The 20,147-nt window shown below is 41.0% G+C and overlaps 1 protein-coding gene across 2 annotated transcripts; it reads left to right on the plus strand.

Annotated features, from left to right (window-relative positions):
* Positions 1-1,364: 1,364 nt before the first annotated feature.
* On the plus strand, positions 1,365-20,131 carry LOC115154677 (nuclear RNA export factor 1). Of its 2 annotated transcripts, none has more exons than XM_029701151.1 (21): positions 1,365-1,576; positions 2,222-2,453; positions 2,555-2,702; positions 2,802-2,885; positions 3,030-3,134; positions 9,655-9,735; positions 9,848-9,917; positions 10,036-10,124; positions 10,205-10,312; positions 10,531-10,640; positions 13,645-13,681; positions 13,813-13,884; positions 13,998-14,053; positions 14,396-14,503; positions 16,159-16,217; positions 16,420-16,535; positions 16,627-16,669; positions 16,791-16,863; positions 18,442-18,624; positions 19,792-19,852; positions 19,962-20,131. In XM_029701151.1, exons 1-21 carry the CDS (start codon positions 1,543-1,545, stop codon positions 19,998-20,000), a joined length of 1,908 nt encoding a protein of 635 aa, XP_029557011.1. In that variant the 5' UTR covers positions 1,365-1,542; the 3' UTR covers positions 20,001-20,131. The 2 variants fall into 2 exon arrangements, with proteins under 2 accessions (XP_029557011.1, XP_029557012.1); XM_029701152.1 differs by having other exon boundaries at positions 1,569-1,586.
* The last annotated feature ends 16 nt before the right edge of the window (positions 20,132-20,147 follow it).

Below are 20,147 nucleotides of genomic sequence, written 5' to 3' on the forward strand. Positions count from 1 at the left end.
GGCTATTCATAAATAAAAATTGTGCCATCTGGTTTGCTTAATATATGGAATTTTAAATTATTTATAATTTTACTTTGACTATAATTTGACTTTGACTTTTGATACTTAAGTACATTTTTGCAATTACATTTACTTTTGATACTTAAGTATATTTAAAGCCAAATACTTTTAGACTTTTACTCAAGTAGTATTTTACTGGGGGATTTTCACTTTTACTTGAGTCATTTCCTATTAAGCTATCTTACCTTTTACTCAAGCATGACAAATGGGTACTTTTTCCACAACTGAAAGACGCAGCGTCTGGTTTACAGTATCATATAACCCATTGATGGTCATAATGTACACCCGTTGACTAATATACGGACAGGTGAGACAAATCTGCTTGCTGCTCATTTTGTACAAGCTGGACATCCTATTAGTTCTCTGAGATACATTGGAATAGAAATGGTCAAGATGTCACGCAGGGGAGGAGACAACGAGAGGAAACGTCTTCAAAGGGAATTTTTCTGGATCCACAGGCTCAACACACTGTCTCCTCTTGGCCTTAATGAGGAGTTTGACATGAAACCGTTTTTATAGTTTCAATATGTCTAAAACATATATTTTTTTATCCTAGTTGAATATTGTATGTATATCACTAAATATTGATCACATTCCCTGTGCATGATCATATATTTTGATACATTGAATGTTAATATTGTGAAACTGTTATACATTTTAAAAATGTACCTCCTGTTTCAGGAAGTGATGTCACTGAGTACTGCCCCTATATACAGGACATTCCACTCCCACCTGAGATATGGATGCCTGATGAAGACCTAAGGGTCGAAATGTTGTTAATACATATCACCTGGGAGCATGAGCAGCAGTGTGCAGTGTTTTCCATGTGTTTGCTTACAACTCAAGCACCTGCGGAAAGTACCTGAATGTGTGCATGTTCTTCAGCTTTGGTTTGACACTGAGCAATGGAGTTGGCAAGAGCACAAACAGATCTGGGACCATGGCCGTATTCATAAAGCGTCTCAGGGGTGCTGATCTAGGATCAGGTATCCCCTGTTCATTCATAATAATCTAAAGGCTAAACGGATTCTTAATTTGTTTATTTATTTAACTAGGCATCAGATCCTAGGCCAGCCCAGCACATACTCTGAAATGCTTTATGAATATGGGCCCAGGTAGGCCTACTATGGAACAAAAAATTAAAAGATGCACACACTGAGATCAGTGTGAGATCCAAAATCTGAGGACCACACACACATAATACTTCTATTGAAGACATATCGTGAACATGTGTGAGAACTTTTCACAATGTTAGAGAAATAAGTGTTCATGACGTCATTATCAGAGCGTGTTGTGAGCAAAACGAGTTCAAATCGAATGCACATGCTCAGACTGCGGGGTCATACAGTGCATACTACGAACAAAGCGAATGTCTTTGCTAGCTACGGATGATAAACTCGAATTGATCTACATATAGAAGTGATCATATCCAGTATTATTAGAGTTACGTCTTCGTGTTAAGTGTGTGTTCGGTTCCTGATTATGTCAACAGCCGACGGTTCACGTTACTACAACGGTACGATGAGGTCAGTTAGCTAACGCGTTAGCTAGCTGTTGTGGCTTAGCTAACTAACGTTAGCTAACAAACCTGTAAACAGCAATGTTCTTCCTTGCCAGCTAAAAGTTTTTGTCGTAATACTAAATGTAATACGACAGTAATTATCAATTGATACGCAGGTAGCTAACGTTAACTAGCTACATAAACAAGCTAGCCAGCTAACGTTAGGGGTTAGCCGCAGAAAGCAGCTAGGTACTGTAGCTAGCTAGCCAACCAGCTATTTGTGGCTTATAAGTTAGCTAGCATTGTTTTTATTTTATTACACTGGACCCATACTCACTCTGACAGCGTATATATCTGGCTAGCTAACATTCACACCTCTTGTGTGACAGAAGTAACGCTAGGTAACTAGTTAGCTAGCCAACAGCAGCGTTGAGTAATTTTATAGCTAGCTAGCTAACTACATCGTAACGTGGCTGCAAGTCTGAACGTGTTGGCGTAGTAAGAGTGCATTAGCTAGCGCTTCTGCCAAACATACATGATAACAGACGACGATGACAATAAATATGGACCATTACCAGTCTATTTGCTGTAACCTTGTTGAAGTACTTATTCTGTGAAAGCAAAAACAAATAACTCATTTTGGTGATTTTTGTCCATCAGATCACGATGACAGAGTTGGAGGACAAACGTTTCGCAACCGCAAAGGCAGGGGCCCTTTTAGGGCCCATATGTATAGTGACCAGGGGCCAGGAGCACCGGGGACAAGAACAAGATATCGTGGTGGCCAAAAAGGCGGTGGCGGCCAGGGACCCAGAGCGAGGTTCGACGATGAGGATGGAGACGTGGCAATGACAGACAGCAACTCCCAAGATGGGTCCTCCCAACACAGATTGTGGGTTTGTCATGCAAATTTGGGAGAATATTTAATTTAACATGTTTATAAGTTTTATCTTGGAAGTTATCCTTTTAACCCTCATGGTTTTACCTTGCCAGTAACCCTTACGGAAGGCCGAATCGCCGTGGTGACGACCGCTTTGATCGTGGCCGCAGAGGTGGCGGTGGAGGAGGTCACAGGGGTCGTGGTAATAACAGAGGAGGGGATGGAGGTGGAGATGGCCGTAATACCTGGTTCAAGATATTTGTGAGTCAACATTGTGAATGAATTGGGTGGCTTTACTGATCTACTAAGCTGTCATTGATTGGATTGTAATTAACCAATGCTACATTGTGACTCTTACAGGTCCCCTATGGAAAGGAATATGACAAAGACTGGCTCATAACAGCTCTGCAGAATATCTCCTCCATACCCTTCACGCCAGTACATGTAAGTGACCACTGCCTAATGGCTCTTTTGGTTAGTCAAGCTAGTCTAGAAATAGTTTAATTCCCATGTCCTTTGAAATTGTTTCATTTTATTGTTTTTAATATAACCTAAACTACATTCTTTCTACACCTCTGTTTTCCAAAGTACCAAGTAGAGGGCAACCGAGCACAGTTCTACATTGACGATTCCGCCACTGCGAATGCCTTGTTAAAGGTGTCACGGAAGATCACAGACAAAGACGGCTACAAGGTACTATTTTTATTTAAAAAATATATATAATAATTCTTCCACAAGACCTCTGCCAGTTTTATCAATTAGTGTTAAGTGGGACATTTTGGCAGACTGGCAACCAGACATGAAAACACATTGTCATCAGAATTAAAGGCCCAGTGCAGTCAATTGTATTCTTTCTTTCAATTAGTCAACTTGTCGATTGTTTGGTCATTAGGCCGTTAGCCGTTAGTCGACCACGATTGTTAGATAGATAGATAGATATATATATATATATATATATCTATATATATATATATCTATCTATCTCACACACGCGCGCGCCCATCTCAGTAAACTAATCCATTGCGGAGGCCTCGACTAAAATACAATTTATGTTTGATCTGAAGATGTGGTCGGATATGCCATATGCAGGGTGTGAAGCAATTGCGGAGTCTGCAGAGGCCAAATCGAGCTCTGTACCCCATCACCTTGCACCTCCCAAATTTTGTAACAATGCGGAGGGCTCTGTATAACTCTGCATTGACATGATTGGTTGACAGTAGATGGGGACGGTACATCCTATAGAAAACACAAACTCACTTCATTGACAACAGCTCTGCACTGCTCCGCAAAGCTCAAGAAGTATGAATGCCCTGACTTCTGCTGAGGCCGTATCGCCGTAAATGCTGTACGGCCAATGCAGATGTCGGATATACCACTTCTATCTCCAGAATGCGCGCTCTCCTGCCAATTTGTGCACATATATTGTTTCATAACTTCATTGTGTGAATTGTTTGTGTTTTGATTGTTAGTGTATTCAATTCCCCATTACATATATCACCAGTTGTACATTTACCTTTAATTCCTATAATTTCTAATCTACAACGTTTGTTACTTTGATTACGGTAATTTCTGTTAATGCATTCAATATTATCATTCCAGTCTTCCCGTTATCATTGTTGTAGTGGACACATTGTTGGCAGAGTGCACAACCTACAGTGGTTCCTTCTTTAAAAGTTGCGAACTTACACCACGGGACTTAGAGGTACCCAGCGTCACGGCTGCATTGCTCCAGACCACCACAAGGGGGAGTTAGAGCACTCATGCATTTGGGTCCCAAGGTTTTTATATGACCAATCATATCGAGTGGTTCCAATGACGAATTGACGCAGGCTGTCCCTGGTGACTTCAGCAAAGATGGCTGACAAAACATAACGTCATAACGAGTCATGCAAAAAAATTACAATTGAGAGGAATATGTTAGTTAATGTAGAGACAAACAATTGTGCATATTCTTTTGTCATAAAGTTTATTTTACGAAAATCGCCATTTTGAAAGTTTTTTTCAGCCATATCCAATACCAGGTGTATCAAACTCATTCATTATAACAAGCAGGGAGCAGATTTCAAACCCTCAACATTCTAGCCTGAAGTCCAGCACGCTATCAACTGTGCCCAAATGTATTGGGGTTGGGGCCGATTGTGGCTAAAAACACTATCAATTGGAATCTTTAACGTGTAAAGGGGAAAGTATATTATTATTAGTTTTTCACAAGCATAGCATGATGTGCTATTAGCTGAACAATAGACTTCAACCTTTACTAAAGAATTGTCTAATAGCTGAGCTAGGTGTGGACCCCCCACCTCCTCCCCAACTTGGATCAAATCATTTTCAGGACTATCTAGAAAAAGCAGCAGAGATGCGCAATAGGGTTCAAAGAAGAGGGTATTCTCCACAATGTGTGGATGAAGCTCTTAATTTGGCATTGGGGAAAACACGAGATGAACTGCTACAAAAAAAGACCCGCTAAAGAACACTCTGTAATGTTCACAACTACATATACTTTGAATTCGTGAAAAGTGGGAGATGCGGTCAAGAAACACTGGCGTGTTTTATTTATGTGATAAATTGGTCCATGCCAACTACCAGCCACAAAAAAAAAAATCTGCCAGAATGTTTTTGGATTTTCACCCTCCAGACATTATTTCCTAGAGGTCTTAATGATGAAATGCTTACAGTTGAAGTCAGAAGTACACCTTAGCCAAGTACATTTAAACTCAGTTTTTCACAATTCCTGACATTTAATCCTAGTAAAAATTCCCTGTCTTAGGTCAGTTAGGATCACCACTTTATTTTAAGAATGTGGAATGTCAGAATAATAGTAGAGAGGATTTATTTCAGCTTTTATTTCTTTCATCACATTCCCAGTGGGTCAGAAGTTTGCATACACTCAATTAGAATTTGATAGCATTGCCTTTAAATTGTTTAACTTGGGTCAAACGTTTTGGGTAGCCTTCCACAAGCTTCCCACAATAAGTTGGGTGAATTTTGGGCCATTCCTCCTGACAGAGCTGGTGTAACTGAGTCAGGTTTGTAGGCCTCCTTGCTCGCACACGCTTTTTCAGTTCCACCTACACATTTTCACTAGGATTGAGGTCAGGGCTTTGTGATGGCCACTCCAATACCTTGGCTTTGTTGTCCTTAAGTCATTTTGCCACAACTTTGGAAGTATGCTTGTGGTCATTGTCCATTTGGAAGACCCATTTGCGACCAAGCTTTAACTTCCTGACTGATGTCTTGAGATGTTGCTTCAATATATCCACATAATTTTACTTCCTCATGATGCCGTCTATTTTGTGAAGTGTACCAGTCCCTCCTGCAGCAAAGCACCCCCACAACATGATGCTGCACGGTTGGGATGGTGTTCTTCAGCTTGCAAGCGTCCCCCTTTTTCCTCCAAACATAATGATGGTCATTATGGCCAAACAGTTTTATTTCTGTTTCATCTTACCAGAAGACATTCCTCCAAAAAGTACGATCTTTGTCCCCATGTGCAGTTGCAACCGTAGTCTGGCTTTTTTATGGCGGTTTTGGAGCAGTGGCTTCTTCCTTGCTGAGCGGCCTTTCAGGTTATGTTGATATAGGACTCATTTTACTGTGGATATAGATACTTTTGTACCTGTTTCCTCCAGCATCTTCACAAGGTCCTTTGCTGTTGTTCTGGGATTGATTTGCACTTTTCGCACCAAAGTACGTTCATCTCTAGGAGACAGAACGCGTCTCCTTCCTGAGCGATGTGACGGCTGCGTGGTCCCATGGTATTTATACATGCGTACTATTGTTTGTACAGATGAACCTTCAGTGTGTTTGGAAATTGCTCCCAAAGATGAACTAGACTTGTGGAGGTCTACAATTTTTTTTTCTGAGGTCTTGGATGATTTCTTTTGATTTTCCATGATTAAGCAAAGAGGCACTGAGTTTGAAGGTAGGCCTTGAAATACATCCACAGGTACACCTCCAATAGGCCAATTGACATCATTTGAGTCAATCAGAAGCTTCTAAAGCCAGGACATTTTCTGGAATTTTCCAAGCCGTTTAAAGGCACAGTCAACTTAGTGTATGTAAACTTCTGACCCACTGGAATTGTGATACAGTGAAATAATCTTGTCTGTAAACAATTGTTGGAAAAATTACTTGTCATGCACAAAGTAGATGTCCTAACCGACTTGCCAAACTATAGTTTGTTAACAAGAAATCTGTGGCGTGGTTGAAACACTTAGGTTGGAGTCATTAAAACTAGTTTATGTAAACTTCCGACTTCAACTGTATGTATGTTATATTGTAAATTTGAACATGAATTATGCCCCTATTTCAGATTACTCTGATGTTTTTCTTACACTGTACCCAAGGATTTATGAAAACTTGCTTGGTAGGTCGATGTCCCCATTGTAGTTTTACAGACGTGTTTAATACGTTTTTTGTACACACTTTATTTGAATATTTATGAAATGCATATTGTTATGTTTGGTAGCACTTATTTGTTTTTCCTTCGCCTCCAACCCCTTACGATGCGTGGAGTGGGTGTGGCTAGGTCTACATAACGGTGCTAATTAAAAAAAACTCACAAAAGCTCTGACGAAGGCCCTGAGGCCGATATGTAAAGCTTATTAAAGATCAGTGATACGATCAAGAGCAGTGTGCGGGTTCCTTCCTCTTTTTCACCATCTTATCTGGCTGTTGCAATGCACCTGCAAAAAAGATAGCTCAGATGTGCGAGTGCCTTTTTGAATTTGACTTTACAAACAACAAGAGGGCTTAATTGGAGTCTATTTCTTCGGAGCCTAGACCTATATAAAATAACTTAACTGGCTGAGGTAGGCTATGAGGCTTAACAGTCTTAATAGAATTAGGATTTTTTTTTATTAGGCCTACTTACAATTGCAACTGGTCAAAAATGTAGCATCCTACATAAAACAATCATTTAAAGAAAAAAAGTCTGCACGTTCGAACTAAAACAGTGTAACTAAAAAGAAAGCGCACATTTGTAATTCCCAAACTCTAAAAGTAATTGGAAAGGTAGATACAAATGATGTGACATTGTGGTTACAATAAAGAATGTAGCCCATCATGCAAATGTTTCCTATTAGCAGGACAATAGACTTTTTATAGCCCGGCTACTGTTGTGAAAATCCCTCAACTTGCAATGTATTCGATGCTTAAGTACTCTAAAGTGTTACATTTGTAACTCAAAACAGCAGTACAGTATTTCTTCATGCTTTCGTTAATAAAATAAAATAACGAGAAAAAAGGACATTCAAATGCGGATGTTTATTTTTCACTTAATCTCCGTTTGGGTATTGGTTAGACAAGAATTAGAAAATTAGGGTGCAGAAATGTTATGCTCTTAGTGTAACTTTTATTTAACTAGGCAAGTCAGTTATGACCACATTTTTATTTACAATGACAGCCTACTCCTTCCTCGTAAATAGCCCAGTACTGTACTGCCGACCATCATTTTCCGCTCCAGCAAGTACACGTCAAAAGTTTAAACACACCTACACATTCCAGGATTTTTCTATATTTTTACTATTTTCTACATTGTAGAATAATAGTGAAGACATCACAACTATGAAATAACACACAGTCAGTTAAGAACAAATTCCTATTTACAAAGACAGCCTACTCCTTCCTCCCCAACAGGGATTTGAACCCCGGTCTCCCGCGTGTGCTGCATTATGTTTTACAGACATGGCCTGCTCTTCCTTATGTAAGGAATTAGGGACTTTCCCATATTTACTACAGTATGTATTGTAGACTGCACAGTAGCCTAATAAACACATTTCCTTAATAAAATAATGATAAATACTTTCAAAATGCAGATGTTGATTTAGTTATGGATGCATAACAAATTACTATGGGAATAAATATCACTGATTTACAGAAATATTGGAAAAAAGTTGTCTAATGAAGGCAAACAATTTAGAATCCTGTAGCCTACTCCCGACGGTCATGTTGTACATCGCAATATTTTCCATTCCACCCTGAGGGTTTCGTTTTTCTCTGAATAGAAACACCATAATATTAATCAAAATAATTAAGCCAATTTTTTTTTAAATCAATCCCATATATTATGTTATTACAAAAAGGTTTTAAATTCTCTGGTAATGCCAATACGGAATACTATGAAATGCTTCTTAAAGATGCCCTCTGGTGGTCAAACTAGCAATAACTTGCAGTAACAGGTCAAATGGCTGAGAATGAAATGATATGCTGCGGAAGCACACAAGGTGTGCCACTGTATGCTACACTTGTGAGAAACAAGTTCTGGTTTATTTCATTCCATTTACGAGTTTTGTCAATTTAGTCATTGTCTGAAAACCATAACTGGCATGCAGACCGGTAGAAATGGTAAGATGAATTGGCATTCCACATGAGAAAGGTCGCCGACTCCTCGCGTAGCTTATTACTGTCAACTTCAGGAGCGTAATGGCAGAGTCTGAGTGAGGAGAAAAATTGGGTCAGGTTAAAATAGTTTTTCCTTCTGGTTATTTAGATCTCTGGCACCCTCGAGGTATTTGTCTTGTTTCATCAAACCGCGAGCTCAATACATATAGTCGATTTTACTGAAACACAGGGTGTGTGTATGGAGAAATACAGTTTTATTTTTGTTGACCAATCGATTGGTCAAAAGAACAGAACTTTCTGTTTTAGTCAAGGACAGCCCTAGTTTTATCATATTGTACATCAACATCTGATGAAACTAACACTGTAAAAGTGAGATTAAAAAAATCTGTGTTATTTCCTGACAGTTGCTGGTCAACACAGGATCTACTAATCAGCAGATTTGCATGGTGACATCACCATGCGGTAAATTTTGTTTTTTAGAGCAATAACAAAGACGTCCAAATAAAGGCTAGTTTTCAGTTTTCCCCTCCCAACTCACACCACAGCCAGGCAGTCCTAGCAAAATTATTTATTGAGAAATAGTTTTTCGCTCAAAGGCTATTTTTGCCCATTTTAATGGAGATTATTACAGTACGGTACTTAATTGTTACTCAGAAATGATTTGATATTGATATAAAAACAGCTGGGGCCAGGGTTAATGGTTTGAGGATGGCAAATCAGTAAGGATAGGACCATCAATAGGATCTTGAGAAGGGGTCAAGCGGTGGTTAATGATTAGGTCTTCCAATCGGAATTCAAGGACAACCATTTCCCCTTGGGGATACTCATTAGAAGACATGCCATTCACTCCTCCAACTTCCATCTTTTCCAGGTGACTGTACTGATGAATCCGTGTCCTCCACCTTCCTTTCTTCAGTCTGAACTAAAGCCAGCTGATCTGGAGCACCTAAAGGTAAGACAAGGAGACCAGCTGTTAACAAATAGGAGATGTAGTGATGGGTTTTAATAAAGTATATTATTATGTATGAGCTGAATGTCTATTAAAACCCTTTTCCCCTCATTAGCAATGCATGGCTAAACGCTTTGATGGCTCTCAACAAGCCCTGGACTTGAACAACATCCGGATAGACCCAGGTAAGCACACGGCAAGAGCAGTTAGTCACATCAAATGTTTTTCACTGTACATTTACATTATATGACATGGATTCTGGTAGTGCCATCTAACACTCATACGCTTCCCTGATTTTCACAGACCTGGTTTCCCAGAACATTGATGTGACATTGAACAGAAAGAACTCTATGCACGCTGTTATTAAGATAATTGAGGAGAACATTCCAGAGGTATGGATGTGGTCCTTACTTGTAGCTGAATAATATCTATGCTTTCCTTTCCACTGATCCCTACTTGTTTCCTTCCACAGCTTGTTTGTCTGAACATCAGCAACAACAAGCTGTTTAGGCTGGATGACCTGTCAGAGCTGGTCAACAAGGCTCCAAACTTGAAGACACTCAATCTTTCTCATAATGAGGTGAGGAGACCAGGTCTGGTTGAAGCACAATGGGTTGTTACTCAAACACTGATCTTTACTGGGACTGCACAAAGTCTCGTTGCTTTTCAGTTGTCCACATAATTCATTTAATAAATTGACTGCTCTTGGGGACTAGGAGTTCTCTCTCTGTCAGGTCTTCAGAGTATCAATTAGGCTACTGAATGTTTGATTAGATTGTATTGTCCCTACCATTCCAGTTAAAAACAGAGCGTGAGCTGGATAGGATCAAGGGTCTTAAACTGGTGGAGCTATGGCTGGAGAGGAATCCCCTTTGCGACTATTTGAAGGACCAGGCTTCTTACATAAGGTCAGTCTGTGCTCAGGATGGGTGGGTGGGTAATAGTATGATGTTGACAGTGTGTGAGGTGTATGGGGGGGGTAGTTTAGCTCTCTATTCCCTGTATTTCAGGGGGGAACTTGAATGTATTCAGAAAATTCCCGTGCTGCGGGAAATGACATGTTATTTATGGATTATATGATTCAGGAAGGACATGTTTGGTAGTACTGAATAGTAACGCACTGCTCAAATTTGAAAGAACTGGAGTGGCTTAGTGAACACCATCCTATCAGAGAGTCTCTCACTGAGCCTTCCCACTTTACTACAGCAACATATGTGGTGAAGAAGTTAAGATTTCAGAGGATCTGTTCTTAGACATTGTTTTTTGGTTTATGTTGGAATCCTACAAATACCCTACTCCATGCTTGTGGGGAAGCACCAGAATTCAAATGTAATGCCACCTTTATGATTCTTTTAATTTAAGGTCCATGCATGCCATACCTGCCGAAGTTTTGACATGATCAAACCATTAACCTCTTCACGCCATATACCTCAACATTAACCAGCTTAACACATGGTGTATTTGAGGATAATGGCTACATCTATCACTTGAATTATTCTCCACCCCTCCCCCCTTCTAGATGCACGTTCAACTGTCTGAGTGGTCTTTGTCTGTCTCGCTTTACCTCTCTGAAACTCTGAAGCTCATCTTTACCTTGCATCTGTTTTCTGCAGTGGAGATGGCCCTGTGCCCCCTACAGACACCTCTGTATAAAATGTTTACATAAATTATATGGATTTCCTTTTTTTAAATGTCAAGAAGTATTCGTTCGAGCATACACACACACTTATCTTGGATAATACTGACCACAGCATTTTGACCCCTAATAGTCATTGAGACCCATACTTTGGGAAGAGCTTGATTAATAAAATGGCATTGTGGAAAGGGATTCCTTAAATATTCATATGGGAAACATGGTATTTACTATCTGCTTGTGCTACATGCTGATTGGGCTGATGGTACCTCCTTCCATCCTCCCCTATAATGGGTCCTGAAATGTGGCCAGTGAAGAGGGCTGGTTAGCCAATGACGGGTAAGATCCCACTTTTGATACCGGGACAACCTAAGACAGGCACAGCCGTGCATCTGGCCACATCGTACGCACGCACGTACATGCAGTATATGTTGAACAAAGAAGACATTTGAAGTGAAGAAGAAAACAAAGGTGAAGATTTGCTCTACAGGCCTGGGGTTGGAGAGGGAGAGAGGTTTCCACAAAGCCAAGCAGAGTCCCCAAATACAAGCTTTCTCATAATTCCCTTAAATCTAACATGCCTTTACTTCAAGGCTTGTTTGTTTTTCGCAGGTTGGTGGACACGTCCTCAGAATGTAACAGCCAGAGAGGCTTTGAAAATGAGGGACACAGATACATTTATTGAGATACCCTCAATTAGTGGGATTTCAATATAGGAAGTTGATTTCCTTTTAAGGATATGATTCTTAAAGTTTCTTCTGTGGGCATAAAGACATGTAGTCATGTCAGAATGTTCACTGATCAAGTCCTCATTTCGCTCTCAACATGTTTCCCTAAAAATATCAACCAAAAACACCTTTGCTTGAATGCCTTATTTATTTTTAACCACCCCCGGAATGTTAAAGTTGAAGTGGGGTCCAAAATGTAATTTATCATTTATTCTGGTACAAAATACGTTGTGTGAGATGCAGTATCATTCTTAACGTCAATCAATGCTAGAAACAAAGAGCTACTTCCAATAGTCTGTAGTGGTGCTCAGGGCCCAACTTTCATGTTCTCTATCGCTCTTGTTTATCTTTTCATTTCTATTTGTGTGTAATTTGTGTATTTTCTTCATCTGAAGGGGATGCTGTGCATGGTCTCCTGAACTTACTCGTTTTCTACTCCTAGTGACATTGCATCATCTATCAAAGCTTTTCGTGAACTCCCCTTTGCTGTTTTGGTTTGATACGGTGACTCTGTCTTGTTCTATGTTACCATAAGTCTAGCGCTTCCCTCCATCCCTCTATGTTCTATATATCGCTATGGCTTTGGTGAAATACACTGATGGCAAGTGTGTAGTTGCTTTCTACATGAAACGACGTGGTGTAACTTTAACCAGCCTTAATGTAATGAATTAACCCCTCCATAACCCTGCTTCATGTAATTCAGTCATCTCCAACAGTCTCTATCATCACCTGTACATCTCATCCCTGCAGTCTTTAGATTCCATTTCACTATCTCTTGGTTCTATGACGTGTGTATCGGACAGCTCAAACATGCAACATCTAGTTTTACCACGGTACCACCCTTGTAGACTCTACCAATCACATTGGCCACATCACACGTCTGAATCACCAGTCCACTCCCCTATGCGTGTGAAAAGCACTGATCTTTCTCTTGTTGGTATGAGCGCTCACAACCAACGTTCACACCCCTACCCTACCCCTACCACCCCTTCCAAGACAGCGTGTGTCAGTGTGTTTCGGCGTGTAGGGGGGACGGTGAGTATCACAAAGGGGTGAGTACATTGCCACAGGAAAGGGGGCCGGGGTGGGTGGCGAAATCGGGACTGTCACCGTAGATTTATTTTACATTTGATTTATCTGTATTATCTGTATCCCTGTTCATATTAGTACATGAGGACGTGTAGCATTAAGTACCTCTTCACTGATATGCAGAGCTGATTAGTTCATGATCAGGCATGGGTGTGGTCTATCCTGAACAATCAAATATGAAGTTCAAACCACCCTGATAATGACGAATCAAGTCCGTTGTTCTTTGGCCAAATTCCTCTCCTAATTTTTGTTAATTGTCTGGACGGGGATTATATCAACATTTGGGCAGCTATTAGAGATTATTATTATCCATGGATGAGGCTGTGAGTGCATGAGAAAACGTGTGTGTGTGTGTGTGTGGTTAAATGGTATTCAGGGGGATGACTCCGAGTCTCTTATATTTGGTCAGCAGCACTAACTCCTGTCTCTTGTATCTTCTGTGTTTTTGTGAATGTCGGACAGCACGGTGAGAGAGAGGTTCCCCAGGCTTCTCAAACTGGTAAGGATTTTAAATTCATCCTTCAAGCCTTTTCCATTAGTCAAATTTTTGATATTTTAATTGTGAAGGATTTACAACTCTTTAATGAGTTATTTTAGTTCTCTCCTTGACCTCTCTCTGCCTCTCACTAGGATGGTCATGATCTCCCACCTCCTATAGTCTTTGATGTGGAGGTGACTCCTGCTGCCCTTCCACCCTGCAAGGTAATACATACAGCCAATTGTTTATCATTAGTGGCTGTGCATGTAACCACGTCTGTCAAAATAGGAGATTTGTCTTTACTTTACAATTCTCCCCCTTCTGACTGCTGTTACAGGCCAGCTACTTCTGCTCAGAAGAGATCAAGGCTCCCATCCTTGCCTTCCTACAACAGTGAGTTTGCACTTAGCTCTTTATATGTGTAACAGGGGAAGACAAAGGAATCCACAGATACAGATTATTACTGTACACACTAAGCCTGAACCCAAAACACTGACTCACTACTACACAAACATATGGTTATAAGAAAAGGGGAGAATGATTTGATGTCATTTGGATTATTCTTTAAAAGATAAATTGATCTGCAATAGGTTGAACATCTGTCTGTACTGATTGGAAATGTAAGTTGTATGTTTCTTCTGATGTAACTTAAAAAAAAATATATGTATGTATGTATGTATGTATGTATGTATGTATGTATGTATGTATGTATGTATGTATATGTGTTTTTTTTAGATACTACAGTGTGTATGACTCCGGGGACAGACAACCTTTGTTAGATGCCTACCATGATGGAGCGACCTTCTCCTTGAGCATGTTCATCACCATGCAGAACCCATCCAGGTACCCCCTCGGCTAGTTGTTAATGTCTCCAGCAGCATAAACAGTGTATTATAAACACACTCAGCAGCACATACAGTAGAACTCGGAAGTTTAAATACACTTAAGTTGTAGTCATTAAAACTAGTTTTTCAACCACTCCACAATTATTTTTTGAAACTATAGTTTTGGCAAGTCGGTTAGGACATCTACTTTGTGCATGACAGAAGTAATTTTTCCAACAATTGTTTACAGACAGATTATTTCACTTAATCACAATTCCAGTGGGTCAGAAGTTTACATACACTAAGTTGACTGTGCCTTTAAACGGCTTGGAAAATTCCAGAAAATGATGTCCTGGCTTTAGAAGCTTCTGATAGGCTAATTGACATCATTTGAGTCAATTGGAGGTGGATGTGGATGTATTTCAAGGCCTACCTTCAAACTTAGTGCCACTTTGCTTGACATCATGGGAAAATCAAAAGAAATCAGCTAAGACCTCAGAAAACAAATTGTAGACCACAAGTCTGGTTCATCCTTGGGAGCAATTTCCAAACGCCTGAAGGTTAATCTGTACAAACAATAGTACGCAAGTATAAACACCATGGGACCACGCCGCCGTCACATCGCTCAGGAAGGAGACGCGTTCTGTCTCCTAGAGATGAACGTACTCTGGTGTGAAAAGTGCAAATCAATCCCAGAACAACAGCAAAGGACCTTGTGAAGGTGCTGGAGAAAAGGAAGAAGCCACTGCTCCAAAACCGCCATAAAAAAAGCCAGACTACGGTTTGCAACTGCATATAGGGGACAAAGATCGTACTTTTTGGAGAAATGTCCTCTGGTCTGATGAAACAAAAATAGAACTGTTTGGCCATAATGTCCATTGTTATGTTTGGAGGAAAAAGGGAGAGGCTTGCAAGCTGAAGAATACCATCCCAACCGTGAAGGACGGGGGTGGCAGCATAATGTTGTTTGGGTACTTTGCTGCAGGAGGGACTGGTGCACTACACAAAATGGATGGCATCATGAGGAGGAAAATTGTGGATATATTGAAGCAACATCTCAAGACATCAGTTAGGAAGTTAAAGCTTGGTCGCAAATGGGTCTTCTAAATGGACAATGACCCCAAGCATACTTCCAAAGTTGTGGCAAAATGGCTTAAGGACAACAAAGTCAAGGTGTTGGAGTGGCCATCACAAAGCCCTGACCTCAATCCTATAGAACATTTGTGGGCAGAACTGAAAAAGCGTGTGCGAGCAAAGAGGCCTACAAACCTGACTTCTTTACACCAGCTCTGTCCTGAGGAATGGGCCAAAATTCACCCAACTTATTGTGGGAAGCATGTGGAAGGCTACCCAAAACATTTGACCCAAGTTAAACAATTTAAAGGCAATGCTACCAAATACTAATTGAGTGTATGTAAACTTCTGAACCACTGGGAATGTGATGAAAGAAATAAAAGCTGAAATAAATCATTATCTCTACTATTATTCTGACATTCCACATTCTTAAAATAAAGTGGTGATTCTAACTGACCTACAACAGGGAATTTTTACTAGGATTAAATGTCAGGAATTGTGAAAAACTGAGTTTAAATGTATTTGGCTAAGGTGTATGTAAACTTCTGACTTCAACTGTATTTGTCACCTGTTTCTAACATAGTCAGTCACTGTCTCTAGGTGCAGTCTCGGAGATTACCATAAAGACACTCGCAACCTGAAAAAGCTCAAAGATCCCTGTGAGTCTCTTCTGATTCTCTAGTTCAACGTTTTGAGAAGTAATGGTTGTCGTTATGTCATCTCTTTCAGTGCAAATTTAGTCTCTGAATAAAGTAAACCTCTTGGTTGTGAAAGTCACTCATATACACTTAAAGTAAAAGACTACATTGAGAGTAACATATTTTGTTCTTAAATAAATCCTCTTGCCCTCTGTTCTTTCAGCCACACGATTCCGCTTACTGAAGCACACCCGTCTGAATGTGGTGGCTTTCCTGAACGAACTTCCCAAAACGCACCATGACACTGCATCGCTAAATGTGGACGTCAACACCTTCACCGTGAGTAGAATTCACTTCTAACCATCAACTCACATGCATGACCATCCTTGATTTCATAGCTTCAATCTCTTCTCTCTCTCCACTTTTACAGAACACGTTACTGTCGTTCACAGTCACTGGAGTGTTCAAAGAAGGTATGTTGTTTTTTTTTTACTTTTCGAACTTATTATAATGCAAAATTATACTGTTTCCCACATACATTTTCATTAGCAAAAAAGTCATTAACCATGTCTTTTTCTCTCTCTTTTACCCTAGTTGAAGGTAAATCCCGAGACTCTGTCAGAGCTTTCTCTCGGGTGTTCATCACAGTGCCGGCTGGAGGGACAAGGTAGGCCTTGACATTTATACCAGACCACAAGCATAGAGATGGTTCCTCAATATACTATGTAAACAAAAGTATGTGGACACCCCTTCAAATTAGTGGATTCGACTATTTCAGCCACACTCGTTGCTGACAGGTATATAATATTGAGCACACAACCATGCAATCGCCATAGACAAACATTGGCAGTAGACTGGCCTTCATCGTGGCACCATCACAAGATGCCACCTTTCCAACAAGTTGGTTCGAATTTCTGTCCTGCTAGAGCTGCCCCGGTCAAGTGTAAGTGCTGTTATTGTGAAGTGGAAATGTCTAGGAGCAACAACGCTCAGCCGCGAAGTGGTAGGCCACACAAGCTCACAGAACGGGACCGCCGAGTGCTGAAGCGCTCTGTCCTCGGTTGCAACACTCACTACAGAGTTCCAACCTGCCTCTGGAAGCGACGTCAGCACAGGAACTGTTTGTCGGGGCAGCTGCACACAGGCCTAAGCTCACAATGCCAAGCATTGGCTGGAGTGGTGTAAAGCTCGCTGCCATTGGACTCTAGAGCAGTGGAAACTCGTTCCTTGGAGTGATGAATCACGCTTCACCATCTGGCAGTCTGACGGATTAATCGGGTTCGGCGAAGGCCAGGAGAACGCTACCATAATGCCAACTGTTAAGTTTGGTGGAGGAGGAATAATGGTCTGGGGTTGTTTTTCATGGTTTGGGCTAGGCCCCTTAGATTCTGTGCTTCCAACGTTGTGGCAACTGTTTACATTTTAGTCATTTAGCAGACGCTCTTATCCAGAGCGACTTACAGTAGTGAATGCATACATTTCATGCATTTAAAAAAAAAAATGTTGTACTGAATCGAACCCACAACCCTGGCGTTGCACACACCATGCTGGCATTGCAAACACCATGCTCTACCAACTGAGCCACAGGGAACCCTGTACTGCAGGCATAGCAGCAACAGATATCCCATGAACTGGCTAATCTTCCCCAAGAAATTCTCTCCAGGTGTCGCACGATGCTAGGCTAACCTCGAGGCTGTCCAATACCTCCACGATGCTAGGCTAACCTCAAGGCTCTCCAATACCTCCACGATGCTAAGACCATTCCTGTTTCTGCATGACAATGCCCCTGTGCACAAAGCGAGTTTCATACAGAAATGGTTTGTCGAGGACGGTGTGGAAGAACTTGACTGGCCTGCACAGAGCCCTGACCTCAACCCCATCGAACACCTTTGGGATGAATTGGAACGCCGACTGCGAGCCAGGCCTAATCGCCCAACATCAGTGCCCAGCCTCACTAATGTTCGTGTGGCTGAATGGAAGCAAGTCACCGCAGCAATGTTCCAACATCTAGTGGAAAGCCTTCCCAGAAGAGTGGAGGCTGTTATAGCAGCAAAGGGGGAACCAACTCCATATTAATGCCCATGATTTTGGAATGAGATGTTTGACGAACAGGTGTCCACATACTTTTGGTCATGTAGTGTATTGACAACTCTGCTAGATGTTTGTCTTGACTGTAACTCAGTATAATAAAAGATCATGGAAATGTGTAATGTCGTCTTTTCTTGTGTTCATCTTGTTTCAACAGTCTTTGCATAGTAAACGACGAGCTTTTTGTCCGTAATGCTACGACTGAGGAGATCCGGCGGGCCTTTGTTGCACCCGCCCCAACACCATCCAGCAGCCCTGTCCCCACCCTCTCAGCTCCCCAGCAAGAGATGCTTTCTGCCTTCTCCCTGATGTCCGGCATGAACCTGGAATGGTCCCAGAAGTGAGTGGCACACAGTTACCTTGCATTAGATTTTACAGAGTGGCTGCGGATCTGACTTTTCTGGACCCTCTTCCCGACAGCTGAAGGCCCTGAAGCATCTGCGCATGATTCTCTACTTACGCAGTCTGTGCTCTACTCATAGAGAACAGGCTACTCTGGTGAATGCTGCTCGTCTAATAAAGTTAGATCAAAGCTGAATCAATGTCTGCAAGATCACATAATGATAGTATTGTACATAGTAGAACCCAATTTAATAGCATGTTACTGTAAGACAAAAAAACACCTCATTTTGAGGATGATCGAATGGTACATTTTTGTAATCATGTAGCCAGAACTCAACAGCGCGCCTCTATGCAAAATATGTGCATTGATTAAATTAAACCCAGGTAAGCTATGCTACAGTTTAACGCCATTTGCTGTAAAGGTTGCTCACTGTACATAATTCGAAACACACTGTTTAACTCAAGTTCTAAAGCATCTCCCCGTGAAACTGATTGAGATCAATTGGTTGGTATGCACATGCTGCATGGACGTTTCACCTGTAATATGCATCATTCATGATTGACAGTGGGACCACTGTGTGTGTATAAAGTAGATATAAAGAAACATGCGCAGAATGTGATTAGGATCTTCAGCTCTGGGGAAAAGGCATCTGGGGGGTGGACAAACACTAAAACCAGTAGATGGTGGTAGCACTGACGTCATCCACTTGTTCCTATGGAAAACTCCTGATGGTGCATTAAGCATTTGAATGTAAAGCGTGCCATGTTTCTGAATGGTAACCAACAAAAAAAAAATCACTAAGGATCATGGTGAAAGTGGCCATGGTCATTTTCATACTGCCTGAGTCAACCGGAGCCTACTCATAGCATGCCAGCCTGTGATTGATCTGTTTCAGCACGGATCATTATTTAATTAAATATCTCGATTTGTAGCGAACAAACTAATTTTAAAGCCAAAAACATTTGAGGGCCTATTGTAATTTACACGGGCACACCAGGACTTTTACCACCGCTAGGTTGCAACGCAGTAGGACACTGGGTGTTTTCTCTCTACGGATCTGCAGCCTCGGCCTAGATTCTAAGTGGGCTCAAGTAGTGACAAACACTGCTTCGTATGAAGTTGAATTCATGTTGGGTTTTAACTTACTTGATCAATGTATTTCAGATGCCTGCAGGACACTGAGTGGGATTTCAACCGAGCAAGGCAGGTCTTCACAGACTTCAAGGTAAATACTTGATCCTAGTATATCTAATGGAGCAATGTGTTGCTTTTGTTTGACTGAATGTCTCGTACCCTTTTTAAGCTTCAGATACTGAACTTCTGTTTCTCCTCAGGCTCATGGAAAGATCCCAGCTGTCGCTTTCATAAAGTGAATAGGAATGATTGTGGAGCTTTTTAAATTGTCACTTCCCTTTTGATTCGTAATTCCCCTCCTGGATTACTAGATAACGAGCATATATTTCATTCTGTCATTCTTATAATTAAAAGTGAACGTATTCATGTCTGCTTGTAGTCATTTT

The sequence above is a fragment of the Salmo trutta genome, chromosome 19, assembly GCF_901001165.1.
Source record: "Salmo trutta chromosome 19, fSalTru1.1, whole genome shotgun sequence".
Classification (NCBI taxonomy): domain Eukaryota; kingdom Metazoa; phylum Chordata; class Actinopteri; order Salmoniformes; family Salmonidae; genus Salmo; species Salmo trutta.